Here is a 22,776-nt window from a genome sequence, read left to right as displayed (position 1 = left end):
TATTGCAAGAGACACTTTCAGATGGTTCCTCTTGGAAAATTTAAAATGCTTGTCACTGCTTCCACTGCAAATAGCTACGCTTACACTGACAATTAGCAGTAGCCCTAGTTTCTACTGAATTCTAGTGTTCATTATAATATGATGTGCCTTGGAAGATGGAATGAAACAAGCTATCTTTGTTGTGTAGAATTTAATACGGTCAATTTCTCTTTCCACTGATACCAGTGTAGCCCTTGGAAATTCAGTGGGAGTTGTACATGGGAGAAGTTGGCCCTTTGTATCCCTGGGGTAAATCTTTGAAAGTTTTCGTAATTCTGGAACTGTCGTAGCAACTCCAGGTTCAAGATAAACAGTTTCCTTTCTAAAGCCTTATTGGAAACCCCTGAACATTTTGGAAGCACGCAGTGCCTGATAGAACATCCAGAGCAAAGCAGTGGTCATGCTTTTCTGCTTTCTGAGCTGCCCCCATTGGCTCAGGGGTGTCCACAGACTGTGCTCTTTGGATCTGCAGAACTTGTAGATTCCATGTGCGAGTGAGCCAAGGTTCCACACTCATATAAACTGCTGGCACCAGAGCAGAGCTTGTGGGTCCCACAAAACAAAAACTGGCTCCTTGTATGAAATTTTTAGCTGTTGGACATGGCAGGTGGTCTCCTTTGATGCAGTTAGAAGCTCCAGCAGCTGCTGCAGGGGAAGGAGAGAGGAAAGTAGCCCCTGTTTGGCCCTTGGGGCAGAGACTGTCTTTTTATTCTGTCTTTGTATTGCACCTAGCACAATGGGGTCCTGGTCCATAATAAGGACTCCCAAGCACTATGGTAATACAACTAATTTTTAATAATAATAATGTTTGGATCTTGCTGTGTTGGTGATAGCTTTGTTAGGTGCTCAGTTACTGATAAGGAGTGAGATATATAAACATATAGGTAATGCTCTGGGAAATCTTCGCTTCCAGTGGAAATGACGGGCCAAATCCTGAGATGCATCCCATCCACCTCAATGGAAGCTAGTGAGTTGTAGGTGCTCAAACGATATCTTCAGCATATCATGAGTGAATGCGAGGTGCACAAATAGCAAATGGAGTGGATGGAGATCACATCTATGCTTCTTAAATTTCAATATCCTACTGCTACCATTGACAGTTGCAGGATTTTGTAGTGTTAGTTAATAGTATTTCTTTAGAAAGAAAGCGAAAAAGTGTTAGAGTGACTTCTAATTTAGGTTTTAGATTGAATTCAGATTAAGGATTATTTCTAGCACATTTTTGGTGGGACAGATTCTGCCATCCAAATCACAACATACATGGTGCTGCATCGGTGACATATAAAGCAGAATTTGGCCTGCAGTGTTAGGTCACCACCAATAATTTAATATAGATATTTAGGCCTTGATCTAGAAGAGATTTATGCACATGCTTAACTTTACATAGTATGAGTTACTTCAAATGCTTCATTTATACTGAAGCAACAGTCATTAAAAGACAGTCATTGACTGACTGTCATTAAAAGAAGTCAATTGGTATTGAAAGTGCTTAGCACCTTACAGGATTGAGGCCTCCGTTTTCATTCACTCCAGGATACTTGAAAAGAAAAAAGGGAAACAAGAAGAGTAAGGAGTGGGGAAACAGTAATGAGCAAAGAGATGAGAGAAAACAGGGGGAGAACATAGATGAGACAGAGGAAAGGAGAGGAAAAGATGAGAGAAAACAGATGGAGGCAAAAAAAGCCAATGAAGTGAGAGAGACAAGAACACATTGATTTACACAAGGGATGGAAGAACTAGTCTGGATAAAATAAAAACCAAAGCATACCTTCAGTCAGACTTCAAAATGAACCAAATCTTTGACAAGATTTGAAAAAGTTTAGGAAACTTAAAACAAAACTATTGTGAACCTCTTCATCCTGGGACCGGAAACAGAGATACTGTGAGAGAGGGATATTCTGATGATATTGGTGACCCCTCACAGATGAGCTTGAGATAAACATCAAAACATTTACATGTTTATTCAAACCAAACCTCTTGAGATCTGTCCTTTGCTAATGTACACTTCCTCTTGAAGTTAAGCTGAACCTAAAATTGAACATATGTATAAATTACATAAACACAACCTATTTTTTCAAGCAGTTGATCCAAAACACCAAATATCTATTTTATCTCACAACAGGCCAGTCTCATAATTACAGTATGTATTTTGAGAGTAATTTCCTGTATCCTAATAATATATCATAATTTATATTTGCATGGTGACTTTTAGCCCAAAGAATCCCAAGGACGTTTGTAATCTATCTTTACAATTACTTTGTTAAAATGCAGCCACCTCTGGCGTACAGTGCAGCAACTGGTAAAGGGCACACAACAATACTACAGGAAATGTAGGTCAGAAGTTTAATCCAGTTACACCTAAAGAGGGGGACAAATAGGAAGATTCATTTAAACCTTATGGTTGGTGTAACAACATCATATCACATTCCATTTTTTAAATTTTCATTTGTACTGTATGTCTTTTTAATTAGTGGTATTTCACTTTTTAAAACTATAGCACGGTCTCCTAATTCCTGCTAAGACATTCTTGATAAATTTTCATCAGTACTCAACAATACAGCTAAAAGTGGTGCTGCTTAGGTCACAGGTGGCAGAGTACTTTTGATTCTGGAGAAATACTTGGTCTAGTTGTGACGTTGTGCAGTCTATATGGTTTTATAAAAATATGGTAATGAGTGAATACAATGTAATTGGAATATGCTTCATGCAAAAGGTCTCTTGTAAGGTATCATGACAAAGCTTATAATCTACTGAGTGTGATCATCCTATTTGTATAAATGTACCACTCTTGTATCTGGGACTAGAAATATGAAATATAACTCTGAAGGCGTATTGTAATTATGCAAAGTGTGGGCCATTAATGGTGGTTTGGAATCTTAATGGCTCCCATCAACCAGGACAATTGACTGGGGCTCTGTTTGCTTGCAGGCCTCCCTGTGAGTCAGGCTGGGAGGAATGAAGGGTTGGGGGTCTTACAGTGACATGTGATCACGTCACATGAACTGGAATCCATTTTTAACCTGGTGCTTTTCCAGTGAGGGGGGGTGGAAACCCAGAAAGAGACAGAAGATTCCCGCCTTATGCAAAAGATATATAAAGGGGTGGAACAGAACAAAGGAGAGAGCCATCATGAAGAATCCCCTAGCTACCACCTGAGCTGGAACAAGAGCTGTACCAGGGGAAAGAATTGTGCCCAGGCCTGCAAGGTGTCCAGTCTGAGAAAAAAACTCACTGAACCACCTCCAAGGGTGAGATTATCTGTATTCAGTTTGATTAGACATAGATTTGCGTGTTTTGTTTTATTTTGCTTGGTGACTTACTTTGTTCTGTCTGTTACTACTTGGAACTACTTAAATCTTACTTTCTGTATTTACTAAAACCACTTTTTACTTATTAATTAACTCAGAGTATGTATTAATACCTGGGGAAGCAAACAACTGTGCATATCTCTCTATCACTGTTATAGAGGGCAAAGAATTTATGAGTTTACCCTGCATAAGCTTTATACAGGGTAAAACGGATTTATTTGGGTTTAGACCCCATTGAGAGTTGGGCATCTGAGTGCTGAAGACAAGCACACTTCTGTGAGCTGTCTTCAGGTAAACCTGCAGCTTTGGGGGCAAGTAATTCAGACCCTGGGTCTTTGTTGGAGCAGACCGGTGTGTCTGGCTCAGCAAGACAGGGTGCTGGGGTCCCCAGCTGGCAGAGAAAGCAGGGAGCAGAAGTAGTCTTGGCACATCGGGTGGCAGCTCCCAAGGGGGGTTCTGTGATCCAACACATCACACTAATTACCAGATTTTTTTTCTCCACAATCAGGGCAGAGCATACCTTTAGCGATTCAATAACATTTAAAGAGAACGGAGAAGAGCCAAGGGGAGGATGATAAGACCAGTCTTTGCAGGACAGGCTTCTTTTAAAGTACTGTTTGCTTCTTGGTACTCCTCTTTCCCTTGTTAGCTAACAACCATCACCATCACCATCTTTGCCTTGTTAGCTAACAAAACAGAGCAGCAAGGTGATGGGAAAATGATGCTGATTTGCTCTGACTCATAACAAGCAAGCCTTTTCCAGTTTCAGGTTCTCCAATCAAGTCTCCTCAAAGATGTCCATTTCCTTCCTGACTGTGGGTCTCCAGTTGGTTTGATAAGTTGCCAGGATTTTGCAAATGTCTTGGAACTAATTGTCTTTGGACTGTGACATTAACGTTCCAGCTTTACGGTTTAACAGCTCCATTTTTTTATTTGAACTCAAGGTGTACAGTAATGTGAAGGGATTGTTAACTACTTAATGAGGATGTACATCAAATGCAAAAAATGTGTTGCTGCAATGTGAAAGATACCTTGAAAAGTTAAAACTGGTCAATAAACATCAAAACTATTCAAAATAATTTAACTAATGATAGGAAAAAATTCATCATATAAAACACTTGATGAATAATATTTGACCTGCTTATGCAGCTGGTTGAATAATGTGAAAACTTATTTGTCAATAATTTAAGAGGCAAAGTGCATCAAATAAACTCTGGATATTATCTGATCAGCTCAAATTTAAATCACAAAAGTCAGAAGATGGTAATATGATCCCTCCAAAAACAACCTTAACTTGGCCATATTATATATCCTGTTTGTAACTCTTAATCACCTAAGATTTTGCGATTTTATCTTTTTACCTTTAACATTTTACAAATATGCAGGGTCATTTGTTTTTAAAAAAATATAATTTCCTGGACTGTTCTTAAAGAAAAATACAACAAAGAATAAAAAGTGTAAAACAGAACTAAATCTATAGCTATTCATCCTGAACTGCTGACAAATTCTTGGTTCTGGAGGCAGAGGTCCTCAGTCCTTTCCACTGTGTGGGCCATAACCAAGATTAGCTAGAGGACTATCTCCCCATCCATTTGTGATCACATAGAGCATCTTCCCACTCATTGTAATTGCATAACTTCCCTGTAGCAACTATGGTAATTTTTCCTTGAAAAAAATCATTTTAGTGAAATATACATGGGTTAGATTCTCAGCTGGTGCAAATTGGCAATGCTTCATTGATGTCACCTGAGGAACTGATCCAAGACGGGAATTGAATTTTTACCTATCTTTAAATGCATTGTGGCAGGAGGGAAATGAAGAGCTCTCTATTTCAGCAGCTGGATTTTTCAGAGCAGCAGCAAATACTTTGGGGATTGCTGGTAATTCATGAACCACAGTTTGAAAACTGCCGCTCTTCAGCACAGCTTACAAGCTTTACTGGCTATTTCATGCAAAGGATTTAAAATGGCAAAATTGTCTCAATCAGCAAATGCTTGCTTTTCTCCTGTTTGCTTTAAGCACATTGAAGCCTATTAAATACAACTCATCATTCAGGATTAATAAATGTTTATGAAGGAACTTATGTAACTGATGGGTATGTGTTCACGTAATTCCCCAATTTGGAGGACCTCCAGAATATTTGGAAAATCAAAATAAAATAAACCAAATAAAACCAAATTTGGTTTCGATGAAAATTTCTGACATAAGACCAGATAAAGATTTTGGATAACACGGGCTCCAGATATTCAAACTGGAAAATGAGGATTTAACAGGTATACAAGAAGTCTTGTGTAATTAGAATATACATCCTCCTTACGGTGTTTTCCCAATAAATTACTGGAAGTTTATAGTCGTTTATTCATGTATCTAATCTATGTTAATATGTTATTTTCTCTATAACTGCGGGAGACAAGTGTGTGAAAAATGTAGGTAAAAGTGGAAATCATGCTTATTTGCATACACTGCCAACAGTTCCAACATATAATATAAATATAACTGCACGTTGTATAAGGAAATATGCTATTCAATTCATTCTTAAATGTTATTGAAATTATGATCAATCTCAGTTCCCAAGGCAACTGACGACACAAAGATGGACCAGCCAATAATGGGAAACAGCTTTACGTTTTTTAACTATAACATATGGTAGAAAAAGTATTTCTTGTTTCATGTGACTTAAAAAATGCTCATGAAAGGGGCTGCCCAATATATCACTTCAAATAGGAATGAAAAAATGATTGAAAGAGGTGTGAGCAGTTTGGCTTCACAGGAGGAGTGCAGTGACCATGTGAGTGAATGAATGAATGAAAGGCAAATTCAGCAACACCATTTTTAAAGTGACTTTGGATGCTTGTCCAAATCCTGCCATGTCCCTTTCCTCTGAACTTTCCCCTACTCTGTATAGGAGAACAAATGCCACCCCACTGCACTATTGTGAACCTCCCAGTGCCAGATGTACTGGCTTTCTGTCCAGAATCTGCTGGTGGTGCTGCTCAAAGCTTCCAGCTCACAGTACTTCTGGAAGAATTGTGTCTGCTCTAGCTTTCACAGGTGTAATGCCACAGGGCCCCATGCATTAGCAATGCATCTCTTTCTCCCTTTTTGGCAGAGCCTTAATAAAACCCATTTGGTGAAATACTGATCTCATTGAAGTCAACAGCAGTTTAATTAAATACTTATTTAACATCATTTTATTGCCACTTAGCTCTGTATTTTCCCTGTTTCTTGTATTGAGCTCCCCAGTGTATGTCTCTATTCCCCGTTCTTTCCTGTTAAAAATTGGGGAATATTTATTTAGGAGTTCGGCCATTCCTGATTCCTCTGTTATTGCTCTCCATCCTCATTCTTCAGAGGTCTTACTTTGTCTTCATTCTTTCTTTTCTGCTTGATACCTTTGAGAAAAACATTTAGTTTCCATTCATTGCTTTAGTCAACAGGTTTTCATTGATTTTCTTTTAGCGTCTCATAATCTCCCAGTTTATCTCTTGACCTCTATCTTGTTTTCTGCTTTAGATAACAATTTTAAGGAAATCATTTGAATGACATTGGACTTTTATGAGACTTTATTTTGGTGACAGTGTTTCTTTTCTAGTCAGGCTTTCCTTCTATACGAGATATCTATCTTTTATATTTCAGTGATAAAGATTGATTTCTTGGTTTCACTGAAGTCAATGGCAAAATTCCCATTTATTTCAACTATTCAAAAACAGGCCTCAAATCTGCCAATGTCTCCCATCCTTCCAGTTATTTTTTTGGACCCCATCCTTTAAGATGGTGAGCACATTGTGTGAGATACAAGGACCACCAACACCTTGCAGGATGGTGTACTTATGTTTTAATATGCCAGCAATCTGATATTGCTCATTGTGATTAGCAGTCTCCTCCTTTCTGAAGTGTAGTGCTTTCCTTTGGCTGTCTGTGATACCACCCCTTCTTAATATACCTAATTCAGCTGGTTTGTGATCACTGACACTGAATTTCCCTTCTACTTTGGGATCTGTTATAATTTATTTTCTTTTGCTGAACAAAAAGAGAGAGGGGAAAAAGAGAAAATGAGAAAAGCAGGACGACAGTGTTATTCAGAGCCAAAAGAGGTCAGATTTCTAGCTGAACAGTAGCTGGAACTTTTACAGAATCAGTAGTAGTTTCCAACACTGTGTAGTATTTAGAGGTTGTAGCATTCCTCCTTGTCCCATGAACAAAGGAAAGGGGGTTTATGTAGTCTAACAACCAGAGGCCAAAAAGTTGTATTGATTACAGCACATCACGGTAAGGACCTGACTCTGTGTCTCTACGAAATGTCTAATTATGCAGAATTCTGCACAGCCCACATTAGCAGAACTGGTGTTTGGTTTGTGTACTTCATTAACGTCTATCCTAGCTGTAGCGCTGTGAGTGTGAAATCCTGCTGCTCTGTTTAAATGCAAGTTTGGAAAAGGATGTAGTAATGTAATGTTTTTTCCTTTGGCAAAATTGTGTCATGGTTTCAGTGAAAGGTTCATAGCCCTGCTGAGATAGAGAAGAGCCAACCATCCTGCATCTCTTAAAAGGGACATGTTAGACACTGACACTGTCTGTAGCATCAACATCATCTTGCTATAGATCAGAAAGACTCCCTCATAGTGAATTTGGCCTAAGTGTAAGGAAATTTCCATGACACCTTTCTCAACTGCTTCAGTCCGTTCTTGCCAGAGGGGTTGGGGACGGTTGCAAGGGGGAAACAGGATTAGGGGGTGGGTCAAGTGCCAACTTCAGGTTTGGCTTGGTTGGAGCAGGTTATGGCATGCAGAACACAAGCAGGGGAGGGCAGGCAAGCCGGGGGCGGTGCAATGGACATGGGCACCAATGCCAGTTAGGCCGGAGGTGTTAATGGTTCTCCTATGGGATTACCCTAATAAAGCAGATGGGGTGTATATGTGACAGAGGTTTACTGTGGGATTTCAGATCCCCTTTTCGGAAAGTAGGATCCATGTAATATAAAAAAAATTGAAGTCAGTAGTTGGGATGGAACATATTGTTCAAAAAGAGATTACACAGGAATTAAATGAGGGTAAAGTGGCAGGGCCATTTAATCAATTACATATAGAGTACTTACGGGTTTCCCCCTGGGTTGGTCTCCAAGAAGACTCCCGGAGAATACCGATTACTTCATCACCTGTCGTACCCACAACGTGGCTCTCTAGCAATGGAACAGACCTGGTGCTATGTTCTGTGCACTACTCCTCCATTGGGGAAGCCATTCGTATGGTTAGGTCTTGTGGCCCGGGGGCACTAATGGCTAAGTGCGATATCAGTTCTGCTTTTTGACTGCTGCCAGTGCATCCGTTGGACCTCAACCTTTTGGGTTTCCCTTTTGAGCGACAATTTTATTTTGACCAGGCTATGCCCATGAGCTGTGCGGTATCCTGTTCAACATTTGAAAAATTTAGTACAATGTTGCACTGAGCAGTGGTGTGGGCAGCTGTAGTGCATTATTTAGATGACTTTTTGTTTGTAGGACGAGGTGGGTCAGATGAGTGTGTTCACCTGTTGGATACATTTCAGGCCTGGCTAAACAGTTGGGGGTACCCCTAGTGGAAGAGAAAACATTGACCTACCTGGGGATGGAGCTGGACACCCGGGAAAGCATGTTGTGATTCCCTTAGGATAAGCTTCAGGAGCTATTGGGATTGCTCAGGAGAGCTGTAGGAGCCAAGAAACTCATGCGACAAAACCTGCAGTCTATTGTGTGTATTGCATGGCATAACTTTCCTGAAATTTTCCCCCATTTTAGTTGCAGTGGTTATCTAGGGACCAAAGTTAGCTAATAAAAAGATGTGCTTCTGGGTGTGACAACATGGCAGTGGTATCAGTCACCAAATGTCCCTTTCATACAGGATTATGAAGTTAGTGAGGGTATTTGTGCTACAATGTTTAAGACTCAACATCTGTTTTTCTTCCAAGCATGTGCCTGGGGTGAATAATGGCATAGCAGATGCCCTGTCTCATTTTCACTTCCACAGATTTCGGGAGCTTGCACCAGGAGCTAGCAATGAACCTGAGCAGATGCCGCTGGCACTGTGGAGTCTCAGCGTATGATGTTGTCAGTGGTATGGAGATCCTTGGTTCTGGGCACATGCTGAGTTATGAAGGAAGTTTTAATGAATTCTTCTGATTTCAGGATCTGGAATGCTAGTCACCAATATGGCTCGTCAGAGATGGGCGGGTGTTGCAGTACATGGTCGTTGGCAATCCAGCTGCTGGTGTCCTCGACAATCCTGGCATAGTGCAAGGGGCAACCCAGTTATTTTGGGAGGATGGCGATTCACCTCTCAGACTTGGGAGCTGGCATGTTTAGATGCTATAAAAGAGGCCATTGGGAGATGGCTGGGAACCCGACTGGGTTTGGGGTGGAGGGGAGCAGCCAAGCTAATTGCTGGCACCTCCTTGTGGCAGATGTCCAGTGCAAGTACTCCATTTGGAAGGCATCCAGTGACCAGATAAATGGCCCGGTAAAGGAATTTTAAAAAGGTGCTGGTTAAAGGAAAGGAACGGAATGGGAGGGGGGGAGAGTGTTCAGAGCTTGTATGATTGGTATGGCAAGGAGCAAACCCCACTTTCTTATAGCCCACCTTAATCCTCCTAGGAGCGGGGAGGAGGGATGGTAAGGTCCAAGCTATGGGTTGGCTGGGGGACCTGGCTGGAAAATGAAGAAGGGCTGATGGAAGTCCTGGGTAGTTATCTGAATGAACATTGAGTTGCCTGCACTGCACACTTTTATCCACTGGGTAGTCCCAGGCATCTAATAATAAAGTTGTGGCCTGATTAAATCCATATCAAGTGTCTTCTGTCCTTCTTTTGGTATAGCCGGACAATAGCATCATCTTACTGTAGATCAGAAAGACTCCCTCATAGTGAATTTGGCCTGGGTGTAAGGAAATCTCCATGTCACTCTTCTCAATTGCTTTATTTTATACATTAGGACAAAGTAGGAGGAAATAACATATACATACCGTACCTCTTCCCTTTGAGGTAATAACTCTTAAGAGTTGACAAAATCAGCTTAAGCACATAAAAGCAACTTCTGAATTCCATCAGTTCAAGGGAAAAGTGAGCAATGGAATAGGCAGCCCAGGAAAGTTGTGAAATCCTTACCACAAGAGCTTTTAAAGGCAAGAAAGAAAAAAAGAAGCAGAGGAACTACCTTTAGAAGCTATGCCATGCACCATCTGCAGCAAAATGTGCGCCTCTAGAATTGGCTTGTACAGTCATCAGAGGGCACACTATGAGACCAACAATAGATGATCTGCACAGATTTGTCATCATCGGATTGATAGACTACCAAGATAAGTATATTAGGAGCCAGACTAGATAAACTATGAGGACACTTCCAACTTCACTTCACTTCCAACTTCAGCATTCATTACATCTAGGAAAATGAATATGTGAAATATGGGGAAAAAATGTAAAAAGATAACTGATTAAGTTCCATGCATAACATTGTTCCTGACTAGTGGATGTGAAAAGTGATATTTTCACAAATGTCCATAAACCTGATCTGGGATTAAGCCTGCCGAGAATCCATGGTAATTACTCAGGCAACTAGCCCGTGCTGCCATGGCTTAATTGCTACCGCTACTCAAGCTAGCTAGATTAAAGCTAACTCAGGTATGTATACATGAGCTGCAGTTACAGCCCCTGACTGCAGTGTAGACCTACCCTAATACTCTTTGAACTTTTGGGAATTTTAGGCTCTAAGTTGTGGCTTGGACTGTTGCTTTGTATAGTCTCTGCAACAAATAAAGTGTCCATTGGGTCATGAAAGCAGAATGTTTTTTAAGTATCAGAGGGGTAGCCGTGTTAGTCTGGATCTGTAAAAGCAGCAAAGAATCCTGTGGCATCTTATAGACTAACAGACGTTTTGGAGCATGAGCTTTCGTGGGTGAATACCCACTTCGTCGGATGCAAGAATGTTTTTTAGTTTATTCCAAGAAGTACCCTTGTCCTTCTTCTCCCTACCCACCTATTCAATATTCTTCTGGCATGTAAGTTAGCTACTAAATTATCCTTTCTATTGTACCGTGCTTAGATTGTTATGTAGTTAGGGAATTCTTGATGTCAAATGCTTTGGAAAGACTAAATTAAAAGGTAGCCTCTATTGAAAAAAATACACATTTTTCCATAGAAATAAACAATTCCATAGACAAGCTGCCATTTGTTTTGTGCATTCCTAAACCACACTACATTTACTTACCATAAAGTCTGACCTCTCCAGTTACTTATTTCTATTATTATAAATTTTGATTTTTTTTTAACGTTTAGTATGTAATATTTAGGTTTACTGTGGGGATTTTAGTGGTATTGTTGGCTTATTGTGGCAAAGATTTAGGCCAAGTCCATTGATTTGTGTGATAAAATTCTATTGAAAGAAATGATTTAACGGAAAGACAAAACTGATAGCTATTTAAGACTACCAAAGAGGATATACTGTACTGTACCCAGATTTCACAGAAGTGAAATATGAGTGTTAAGCTCCACATTGCACTCCATCCAAATTTTAAAATAGAAAACTCTTTTTTAATCCCTATTATTACTTTTATGTTTTATTTCAGAAAAACTTCTAGGGATTATATATATATGTGTGTGTGTGTATATATATATATATAAAAATAAAGTAATAACAGATGGGCAGTAAATGAGTTTCCAATAGGCACATGTTACACTACATGGAGTAAATTCTGGCCTAAGATATTACTGAGAGCAAAATTTTCAGGGTGTGTGTGTGTATGTACGTGATGTATGTTAGTGTGGTTATAAAGTTTCATGTTTATCATCTTTCTCCTTATTCATGGTGTTCAGTTTACAGGTAACACAATGTTGTTTTTTTAACCTCCAGCCTTGCAGACAGACTCTAGAAGTTAAGCTGGATTTCTTGCTTCTTGTGCATCTTCACCAGTAATAAAGATCGTCAAGGTCAAATTAATCCCGCAGTCACACTTGTCAATACCATGGTCTCCAGCTGAAAGGAACTTAAATACTTTTGTTTATGATATATATGATGGAATGATATCCAGCGTGATCAGTTTTTAGCTGCGTTGGTTCTGCAGAGGAGAAGACAGAAAACACATATTTCTATCACTAAAATACGTAAACACATATAACTATGAATACATGCAGGAGCAGGCTTGTTGAGTAAGCAGGTGCTATTTTTATATACTGACCTTTCAGAATAAAACTGCTCTTTAAGGGGGCATACTACTGTATATGTTCTCTTTGCCTCTTTTCAGATATCGTCCACATATCACTTCTGTACGGAGATGGACGTCTATGTTCAATATCAAACTGTAAATTCTGGATCGGTTTGAACTACAGTCACATATTTGAACACTGAAGCTTGGCCATGGTTATGGATCTAAACTTCCCTAAAATTTGACTCCATATTGGGCCAATCTTAAAACACTATATCTAAACACTGCTAAGCAAATCTGAATATAGATATTAATTCTCTTTGTGGATGTCTGTATGTCATAGCTTTTAGAAGTTGGATATTTTTGTGTGACAATACCATAAACTCCTTCTTTGTAGTTTCTGAAAACTTCAAAGTAATATTTTTTCTAATCTTTCCTCTGTTTGCTAATTTATTTTGCCCATCTTTGGTTATTTTTTAACTAATTCAGTGGATCGGATTTAGGCATGCCATAGATCAAATATAGAAGGGCCCTGGTAATTACATGAAAACCACCTTTGTAAATAATAATTTTTAAAAAATGGAAGGATCAGCACATATTGTAGTAAATATTTTTTATGTTTTTTGGTTGCTGTTGATGTTGCAATTCCAGTTGTAACAGAACTTAGGAAAATTTCAGGCGGGATGCCTAAATCATTATTCATTTAAAAAGAAACCTATGAATAATAATCTCAGGCTCAAAAATGTAAGGTGCAAAAGCGAAAAAAATAAAATAAAAAGAACAATAAAAGATGCAAAGCTGAGGGTGCCTTTAAACCCTTTGGTTCAATGGAAATTGGTGGGGCTGCTCACAGTAATAAAGTTAAGCACTCGCTTAATTGTTGGTAGGATTGGGGTCTAAGAAGGGAAAGTCCAGTAATTATGCTAGAGATTCATTCCGGTTTTAAAACCCCATTTATTCTGATTTAGTGCCATATCTGAGATTAGCTAGATTGATTGGGAGATATAACTGTACTTAATAATACAGAAAAAATTAACCTGAAGTTTGTGTGTGTGGGAATACAACATAGTTTTCTTTCATGTAAGTAAGTAACTTACGTGATATTATATTACATTAAAACATACATGAAAACAATGCATAAAAGTAATAGATACCATAAGGCACTGTTCCCAACAAGTATTGCATACGCTTTGAAATGCTGGGGCTCAGCCTCCTGGGCTTCACTGATCTATTCACTGCGCCTGGGTTCAGCAACATACTTGAACATATGTAACTTTCAGTCCCGTGGAGGCAACTCTGATATTGTTTCTTTGAGATGGGAAATTGAGAGTCTTAGTAGATAGCAGTATAATACTTCAAATTAAGGGAGGGCCCCTCTTGGATCAAAAACTAGGCATATTAGAACTAATGTGTTATGTATATTCAGCAAAAGGTGGGAGTGGAGAAACTGAATAAATAATACTTAGTGTTGTCTAGTAACTAAAACAGTGGACTTGGATTCTTTATTTCTGCTTTTTGTCCAGGTTTTTCCTTATGATCACTGTGATACTTTAAGCAAGTTAGTTACCTGCACTCTGCCTCAGTTTATTCATTTGTGAAATGGGTATAATAATGCTTACTTTAAAGGAATGTTGGGCCAGATCATAGCTATGCTGATTTCCACCAACTGAGGATGTGGACCATTGTGTTTCTTAGTTAACATGTATAAAGTACTTTGAGAACTGATGGTGGAAAGTGCTACTCTTTAGATTTGCCCTTTCAGTTATACCTATTACCATCCTCAATGTTCTGTGTAGGTTGTCCTTCTTGCTTCCTCTTAAATTATAAATACTGCCCAATTAGAGTGGTCATTTATGTCAACTTAGCCCTTTCTCTGGAGATCTTTGGCTTTGTTTGGTGGCACATCCAGATGAATTTCTGGTTTGGATACTTCTCTGCATGTCTTCTGGGAGAACAAATGTTTGGGAGCATGCTTCGCATGTGCTGTAAAACCACAAAAATAGAATAGAAGAATAAAAGGAATAAGATCAAGTAAATGGTAAAGTCTCTATAATGTCTTGCATCTGATGTTCATACTGCTGGGGAGGGGAAAGAACACATGCTTGATGTTTTCTCTAGGATTACACCCAACTGGAAGCTGTCCCATGGCTTCTTTTCAGACAGCAGCATGCCCAAATTGAATGCATTAATTCTATGGGGAAATCTCTTTTGTGGATCTAAAATTTATCTCTTCAGATTCCCAGTCACATGGTCCACTTCCAGCGCCATCAAACTAAAGGAGGGGCTGCATTGTCTTGAGTCAGAGGAGACAGCTTCACTATACCTGTCAGGCTTAATGGAGTGAAGTAAACTCTGGTGTGATATAAGCCATGAGCCGAGCGCTCAAGATTTTAAAATGTGACATGCAATTAGTGACACAGCAAAAGGAAAGAAAGAGCAGGGAAGTCCCTAGAATCCTACTGTTCTTTTCAGGTGAATACTTTATATCCAATAAGTATGGCTCTGTATGACACAGGATAACAGAAAATAACTCTCTCTTTTGGATTTTTTTTCTTTAGCGAGGGAAGGAAGAAGTGGAGGGTATGAGTAATAGTTAAAATATAAAAGTCAGATCTAGTCAGACAATGGTAATTCCATCTAAAGTCTCAGAAATATCTTAGTAATAGATTTTGCGTTCTGTTACACCCATGCAGCCCAGCTGGCTTCAATAGGGTTGCACTACTGCATCTGATAGAAGAATTTGGCCCCTAGGGCACTACTGCCTGGATCTAATTCTTAATTCCCCTCCAGATAAAATAATAACTATCCTTAGTCTTAATCTTGGATACAGCCTCTGTCTAGAGAGCCTTTTAGAGTATTTTTGTTGGGACTGTAAGAAAGTGTTTTGACATTCATCATAACCAGAACCTGTCAGATGTGATATACTATTGAGCATAGATATGTCCTGAGGAATTAGGGATGGCTAACAAGATGATTCTTTAGAATACACCCAAATGTAATTTTACTGGGTTTTTTTCCTCTGTAATGTTCAGATCAAGACATATTTTGGCTGAAGCTGGCCATGGCATGGGTGAACTCACTCTGGTGCAAACTCAGTGAAGCAGCCAACTACCCCACCCCACACTGGTGTCATGGGTGTACCTGAGGGAGGGTAGGTCATAGTGGAGCTCTCTGTGTTATGCAGATCCTTCACTAGCACAAGGTCCCAGGGCTGCTCTCTCGGATGCTTGGCCAGGCCAGCACAGGATCAGGGAGCTGTAACCTGCTCTCTGACTGTTCCCTCTCCCCTTAGCTAAACAAAACTTGGGTTCAGGGAAGAATTGAACCTCAAGTATGCGTGGGGGAAGGGATGGATCTTAAAGGGCCCCCAGCCTCCTGGTGATGTGCAGCCCAGTTGCTTGAACAGGGCTCTGCATGGTGGTCAACTTCTAAAAGGTTTTGCAAAGGACAGTTGTCCAGACAAGCCAAGGAGTTGGGGATCTGTGAGAGCCACTGTGACGACAGGGTTTGGTGTGCATTCTGGTGAAATGTATTATCTATATGTTCAAGTCAAACAAATTACTCATGACAGCAACCCCATAGGGTATGAAAGTGTCACAGTCTTGGTTTTATAGATGGAGGAATGTAGGCAGAGATCTTCCGTCACTTGCCTAAGCCATAGAAGGAGTTGTTGTCGGAGCTGGACTCAGAGAGGAGACGTCCCTGGCTTTCAGTTCTGCATGTAGTCCATTAGACCAGGTGCATTATACCTTCATGATGAACTGCCCCTTCATGTTTACAGACATCATATTGGTTGTTCAACACAGGAACCAGCTTAGATTCATGCTGCTAGGTTTGAGGGGGAGAGCAACATTAGTGCTATCAGTAGTAGTTTATGGAGCACTGGAATCCATTACCATGTGGGTCCTCCCAAAAATCAGTGAACCTGTAGCCATGGTTTTCTTGAAAGCCAAAGATCAGCCTTGGGTTGCTGTAGTGAGAACCATAAACAACTAATGATTTTTAGAAGGAAATAGGGACTAACTTTCTATCCTAGCAATCAAATTATACTTTCCTTTAGTATTTTGCAAAGAAAAGAACTATAAATATATTTTTATTATTAAAACATGAAAGATGAATTAGATTAAGTCTGATATTCCAGTTACCCCCAAATTTGGAGGGATGAAAGGGAGAGGAAGCAATGACATAGCTTTTCTGGTCTTCACAAGCCAGCTCTGTGTGCAATAAGCTGAATCATACTAGCAAAAGTCTGCCATAGTTAGTAAAGTAACCTTGTTGTTTTGTGGAGGGAGTGGCGGTACTGCTGTGTTGTGAAATACATTCATCCAAGTTGACGCTTTATATCTGCATTCTCAAAAGCAGAATTTCTCATTTTTTTTCTTTTTGCTAATGTTCAGAAAAGCATTTTGAGATGTTTACTCACCCTTATTATCTCAGCTATCACTGACGGAACCGTTCTAAATGTCATTCCCACCTTTCCAGTTACTATAATTGTAATCACCATCTCTTTCTTTTGTCTGGAGGTTTCCATATATCTTCTCTGTACAAATTTTTTACTACCATTATAGATAGTGCTAAATAGTGATGCCTATAAGTATGGATGCCTGACACGTCCCATTGGAAGATGCTGTTTTCAGTTACTTATAACTTTCCCATAATTTAACCATTTGAGCTGAAATTTTCCATGCTGCATTTTTGCTTCAGTCTGAATTTTTCTGGGAAGTTTCAGCTAAAACGATTGAGCTGTTTCTGAGAACAAGATTGGGGAAAAACACGTTTTGCCTGAGCTAAACAATTCTTATAACCATTTCACTGAGACACTTTAGTGTCTCCAGGCTTTGGAACAGGGACTTGAAATTTGGTCAGGGGATGGGGTGGGATGCCCTGATATCAGGGATAAGCCTATTGGCTTCCCAATGGAACTGTGACCAAATGTGGTCAAGTTATAAGGACCTGAGTAATAGTCTCAGTTTGCATATGCTCACTCACTAGAAACTGGTTAGAATTTGGAAGCTAAATTTTCCAAAGATTCAATCTGTAGTGAGCATGATCCATCCATTTACAGCTACTAGATGATGACCAGGCTGCTCGTGTGTACAGCCCATGATATTCTTTTTATTTTTTATATATATTTTTTTGTTTTAGGGATTTATTTTTATTTTACCCATTATCCAGGCACCCTCATGCCCCCCTATATATTTCTCCTTGTCACAGAGTGCCTCCACTGGTACCTGGTGAACCTCACAGCCTGGGCAGTTCAGATGGTTTTGCCGTCACAAACATACACACTGGGTTGTTTATCTTTCACCAAGGTGTGCATTTATTTCCCTCTTACATAACAATACTTGTGCAATACAGGGTTACAGCCCTGACTGCCCTGCCCTGCCCAGCCCAGCCCAGCCCAGGCTGATTCTCTGTGCTTCCTTCTGAGCTCCTCTTGAGCTCCCCTGGCTTCCTGTTTCCTCTCCTTCTATTCTCCCCAATTACCTTGTTAACCTAGTGATTGTCACCCAGGTGCTCACAATTCCCCATCAGAAAGTATGCAATTGCCCTCAGCTGGGCCTGCAGCCTTCTCCAAGCTACAGTAATGTCAGTGATCAGAATGCTACTGATAACACCCTGTCACACCCCTGTCCTATTGACCTTCAGCCTGCCCAATCCCATTAGGTCCAGAAACCCCTTCCCTACCCCCCTTAAATATTCCACCTCCCCTACTGAATCCCAGCTCTCCAGGTCACTCATTAGTCTTGAGGACCCCTCACTTATTCCTCCTTATATATTTTCCCTGTCCTCTGGGTTGGGGGACCTAGTGAGGGGTTGGGTCCTGCCTGCAGGAGGTGGAAAACTCTGGGGAAGGGGGTTAGGTCCTGCACCTGGGGGTTGGGAGGCCCCAGGTGGTTGCAGATAAAGGCCACCCACACTCATTCTGTAGCAGTGGCTCCTGTCCTGCAGGTCTAGACAGTTCCCCGCGCCTGGCATTGTGATTTGGACAGGGCCGGCTCCAGGCACCAGCTTACCAAGCAGGTGCTTGGGGCAGCAACTCCAGAGGGGGGGCGACACTTTAAGATATTCGGCGGCAATTCGGCGGAGGGTCCCTCACTCCCGCTCGGAGCGAAGGACCTCACGCCAAATTGCCGCAGATCGCGATCACGGCTTTTTTTTTTTTTTTTGGCTGCTTGGGGCGGCAAAACCCCTGGAGCCGACCCTGGACTTGGACGTGGGTTCGCAGCATTGCTCAGGTTTGACCCGGCTGCCCCTTCATCAGAGAGGGCAGGGCGAACCTGAGCAGCACTATGATCCCGGGTGCCAGGTTGCAACACTCGGAGCAGGGCTGGATCCAGCCCTGCAGGACAAGAGCTGCAGGAGCTGCTACTGTAGGGTGCATTTTCATTTTATGCCATTTTTTATGTTCTTTTTCATTTTGTGTTTTTTGCATTTGCGATGAACATGGAGCTTTACTCATGCACCTTCCCCACAGAGGCATGTGCCATCGCAGGACTGCGAGCCTGAGCAGGACTTACCCTGCAATTGTTCTCTGTTGTGCTCTCAATGCTGCCTCTGCTGGCAGGCTGGCAGCTTGGATAAGGAATATGACTGGAATGCAGAGGGATGAGGAAGCGGGGTGGTGATAGGGTGGCAGGAGAGATGCAGTGCTATAGGTCAAGAGCAGGAGATTGAGGAGATGGGAGTATGAGGGAGAAGGGAGTTAGAATCAGGACCTGGGCTGGGACTTCACATCATCCCTGTCTCATTCAGTGTGCAGGATGCACAAGGCTCTCAGGGTGAATTTGGGGCTGTGCAATGAAGAAGGCTGATGTCTGTAGGGCCCCTGCCTCATTTATTGCAGAAGTTGGAAGGTGTGTGGTGAATGAAGCAGTAATCATGGACTTAAATACTGTATCATAATAAATATGTACCAGGGGCTGGATTAAGGCTGCCCAGGCATTTCCTAACTTTTGACTACTTGCTTTACAAACTTAACGTTCTTTCAACATAGCTTTCTTTAAAGGTAATTATGTAATAACTGTTGTGTCTTTATGGAATTTTCTGTATACTTGCATTGTATTGCTTTAGTGCAATATCAATGGAATAAGCATAACAGACCTGCAGTAAAGTTGAACTACCCTCTTTTCTGAGCTAAAATGACAGCAATTTGATCCTCTAGTGTCCTGACCCTACACTTATTATTTAGATAAAACTCTGATTGACTGCAACTCAATTTTGTGGGAGTAAAGAGTGCAGGATATGGTCCCTAGTGTTAAGCGTACTATTGAGCAATTTGGAACAAAACAAAGGAAGTTAAAATGCAGAAACAAAAATCACACTGAATGGCCGAGAACTGTTAACAGTCTAACTTATTTAACATGAAGTCTAGCTCCTTAACATGCTCTTCTTTTTCCTATGTGCAGTATCAGTAAGAGAATGCACATGTCATTTAAAATGAGGCAGGTGCTATCATACATGGTATATAAAGATATTAATTTTAAGAAGACTTTTAGTCTGAAGTCTGGAATTCTGGAGTTAGTGAATTTAGATTAACATCTTAATTAATACAATTGACTTTTAATATTATTGAAGACCTTCAGAATTAAACAGTCAACAATAATAAAGTATCAGTGTTTGAATCTGTAATTTTTAAGCCAACGTATGAGCATGAATCCTGAAAAGTCAAGTGAAAGAAAATATTTGTGAATCCAGCTTGAGTTTTACCTTTTCTTTAATAAATTTGCTTTAAAGAAATCTTTAAATGCTGATAAAAGCTAAGCTAAACAATAAAAATCCTAACCCAGGATAAAACCTATGTGAAGGAAAGGGTTAAAAAAACTAGAACATTTGGGAATGTGAAGCATTGAATTATCTGACTGAAACCAGCAGGGGTTGCTGTCACTATTTTGTGGTTGTCACATTCCTGCTATGCTTGACCTTGGAAAGGCTTGACAATGTAGCCTGGATTTGATTAAGGGAATTTCATGTTTTTCCTTTGCTAGAGTCACCCCCCACCTTGACAAACATTTTAAAATGTTAAGAAAAAAAATGTTTGGAAAGCAAACATTTTCCCAACAGAAATTTATAGTTCAAATTTACACCAAGTTCGCACTCACTGGAGCAGTCCAGGTTTCCACTGAGGCTTTGAATATTCTCTGTAAACCATTAGTCACTCCCCTGGAAGAGACAGCTTTTTATAGGCAGTGGGATAAAACAGGCACAGATGTGTGTGTAATATTAGAAGTTTTCACATGTACCTGTACTTTAAAGAAATCCTAGAAAATTGGAAAAGAAAAAGAACAAAAGCAGAGATGGGAAAAGTAGAATTTTTTGACTACATATAATGATGATGAATTTAGTTAAAGGAAGACATTAATGTTTTTGATGCCCAGACTTTTGTTTTTGTATAGTGGATTTTGGGGATCATGCCAAGCAGTATGCTTCATGAAGGTATGACCTGTAGTTTGTAACTGGCTGCCTTTTTATTCTGCAGGACTGTGATTATGCCAATTGCCAATGAGTTTGATCCGGACATTGTCCTAGTATCAGCTGGATTTGATGCTGTGGAAGGCCACGATGCTCCATTAGGCGGGTACAAAGTCACAGCTAAATGTATGTATAGTCATAAAGTGGTTATTTTTTTCTGGCTTGATAATTTCTTCTGGGATGGATCTTTATTTTAGAACCAAATTTTGCCCTCATTTATAGGCATATGAGATTGCCCTGGTGTAACTGACAGAAGAATTTGTCCTTTAGTTAAAATCCATGGGTAGCCATAGAACTCTCAAGAACCACTTGAATGTGATACAAATAAAATTATTTCTTAGCTTTTCTAGCTCACTCCTTGTTGCAGAGCCTCTTGACATATTTTCATCTAGGTTTGAAAGCTGTATTTTGTTTCAGAGTAGCAGCCATGTTAGACTGTATCCGCAAAAAGAACAAGAGTACTTGTGGCACCTTAGAGACTAACAAATTTATTTGAGCATAAGCTTTCGTGGGCTACAGCTCATGCTTATGCTCAAATAAATGTGTTAGTATCTAAGGTGCCACAAGTACTCCTGTTCTTTATTTTGTTGGCATTCAAATAACCTTTCAGTGATTTCATACTTTTTTTCAACAAGCCTCACTTACAAATGCAGTAATAAATTAGTCATTTTTAAACTGTGTAGAACATGTTAAATTTTGGAGGCTTAATTCTGATCTCACATTGTTTTTATACCACTGTAACCCACTGAATGAGTTACTCCTGATTTATACCACTGTTCATGAAGATCAAGATTTTCAAAAGAAACTACTGATTTGCAGTGCCTCAGTTTCTGGATGCCCAGTTTAAGCCCCTGAAGGAGCCTGATTTTCAGAGGATGGGTGCTCACCAGCTTCCAAACATTAGACCCCTTTAAGGTGTCTCCATTCGGGGACCCCAAAATCACTAACCACTATTGAAAATCTTGGCCAAAATCTGTTTCTTGCCTGTGGGCTAGATTTGTAAAGGTATTTAGGTGCCTAAAGATGCAGCTAGACATATAGTGGGAATTTCAAAACAGTCTAGGTGAAATCAATAAGAATTAGGTGACACGGTGATTTTGAAAATTACACTAGGTAGCTACATTTTTAGGCACCTAAATACCTTTACAAATCTGGCCCAATAACAACATGTAGAGCAATGTGCAGTGTAGCTTTGCAATATATATGACACTGTTGGCATTCTATGCTGGAATACAAAACAGACTTGTTTTCTAATCCAGATCCTTATTTAGTGTAATTTAAAAGCACTCCATAGGAGTCAGTGGAAGTTGTGTGTTGATGTGCAAAGGAGGGAGCACTGTGTAAAGGTTAGCTCAATAAGTCCTTGAACACCAGTGAGAGGTGTTAATCTGCAGTGGGAATGGAAGGGAAACAAGAACCTGGCCATGGTAAGGAGCTGACCAGCCACAGAAGCTCGACTGCCAACTCCTTTAAGGTTGAGATGTTATCTGCATTGTGACATTCATGCAGAGTGCAAATAAAAAATTACCTTTAATTTATATCTCTAAATTTCTTCTGCAAAGATATGCACCGGGGATGAAATCCCTCCTTGGCGGAGGACTCATGCACGTCCCTCCATGCTACACTGTCCTTATCATTATCCTTTAGAAATAAGGGGAATGGGTAGAGTTGTGATTGCATGAGCTCAACACTCTCAGTGTGCAGGGCAAGAGGGCTTCACAATGACTCTAAAATTGTTGGTCCAGAGGGATCCTTACTTCTCTGGATGACACAGCCAGGAACCCTTGCTC

At 40.2% G+C, this 22,776-nt stretch overlaps 1 protein-coding gene across 1 annotated transcript in view; it reads left to right on the top strand.

The window, feature by feature from the left end:
* Positions 1-22,776, top strand: part of HDAC9 (histone deacetylase 9) — a 659,352-nt gene that overhangs the window by 564,314 nt on the left and 72,262 nt on the right. Inside the window, exon 25 of the mRNA XM_045006744.1 lies at positions 20,994-21,112. Coding sequence (XP_044862679.1) covers positions 20,994-21,112 — 119 coding nt within the window. The remainder of the gene's footprint in view (positions 1-20,993; positions 21,113-22,776) is intronic.

The sequence above is a fragment of the Mauremys mutica genome, chromosome 2, assembly GCF_020497125.1.
Source record: "Mauremys mutica isolate MM-2020 ecotype Southern chromosome 2, ASM2049712v1, whole genome shotgun sequence".
In the NCBI taxonomy this organism is placed as follows: Eukaryota; Metazoa; Chordata; order Testudines; family Geoemydidae; genus Mauremys; species Mauremys mutica.
The sequence above is the reverse complement of the archived record's forward strand: the minus strand, read 5'-3'. Positions and strand labels throughout refer to the sequence as shown.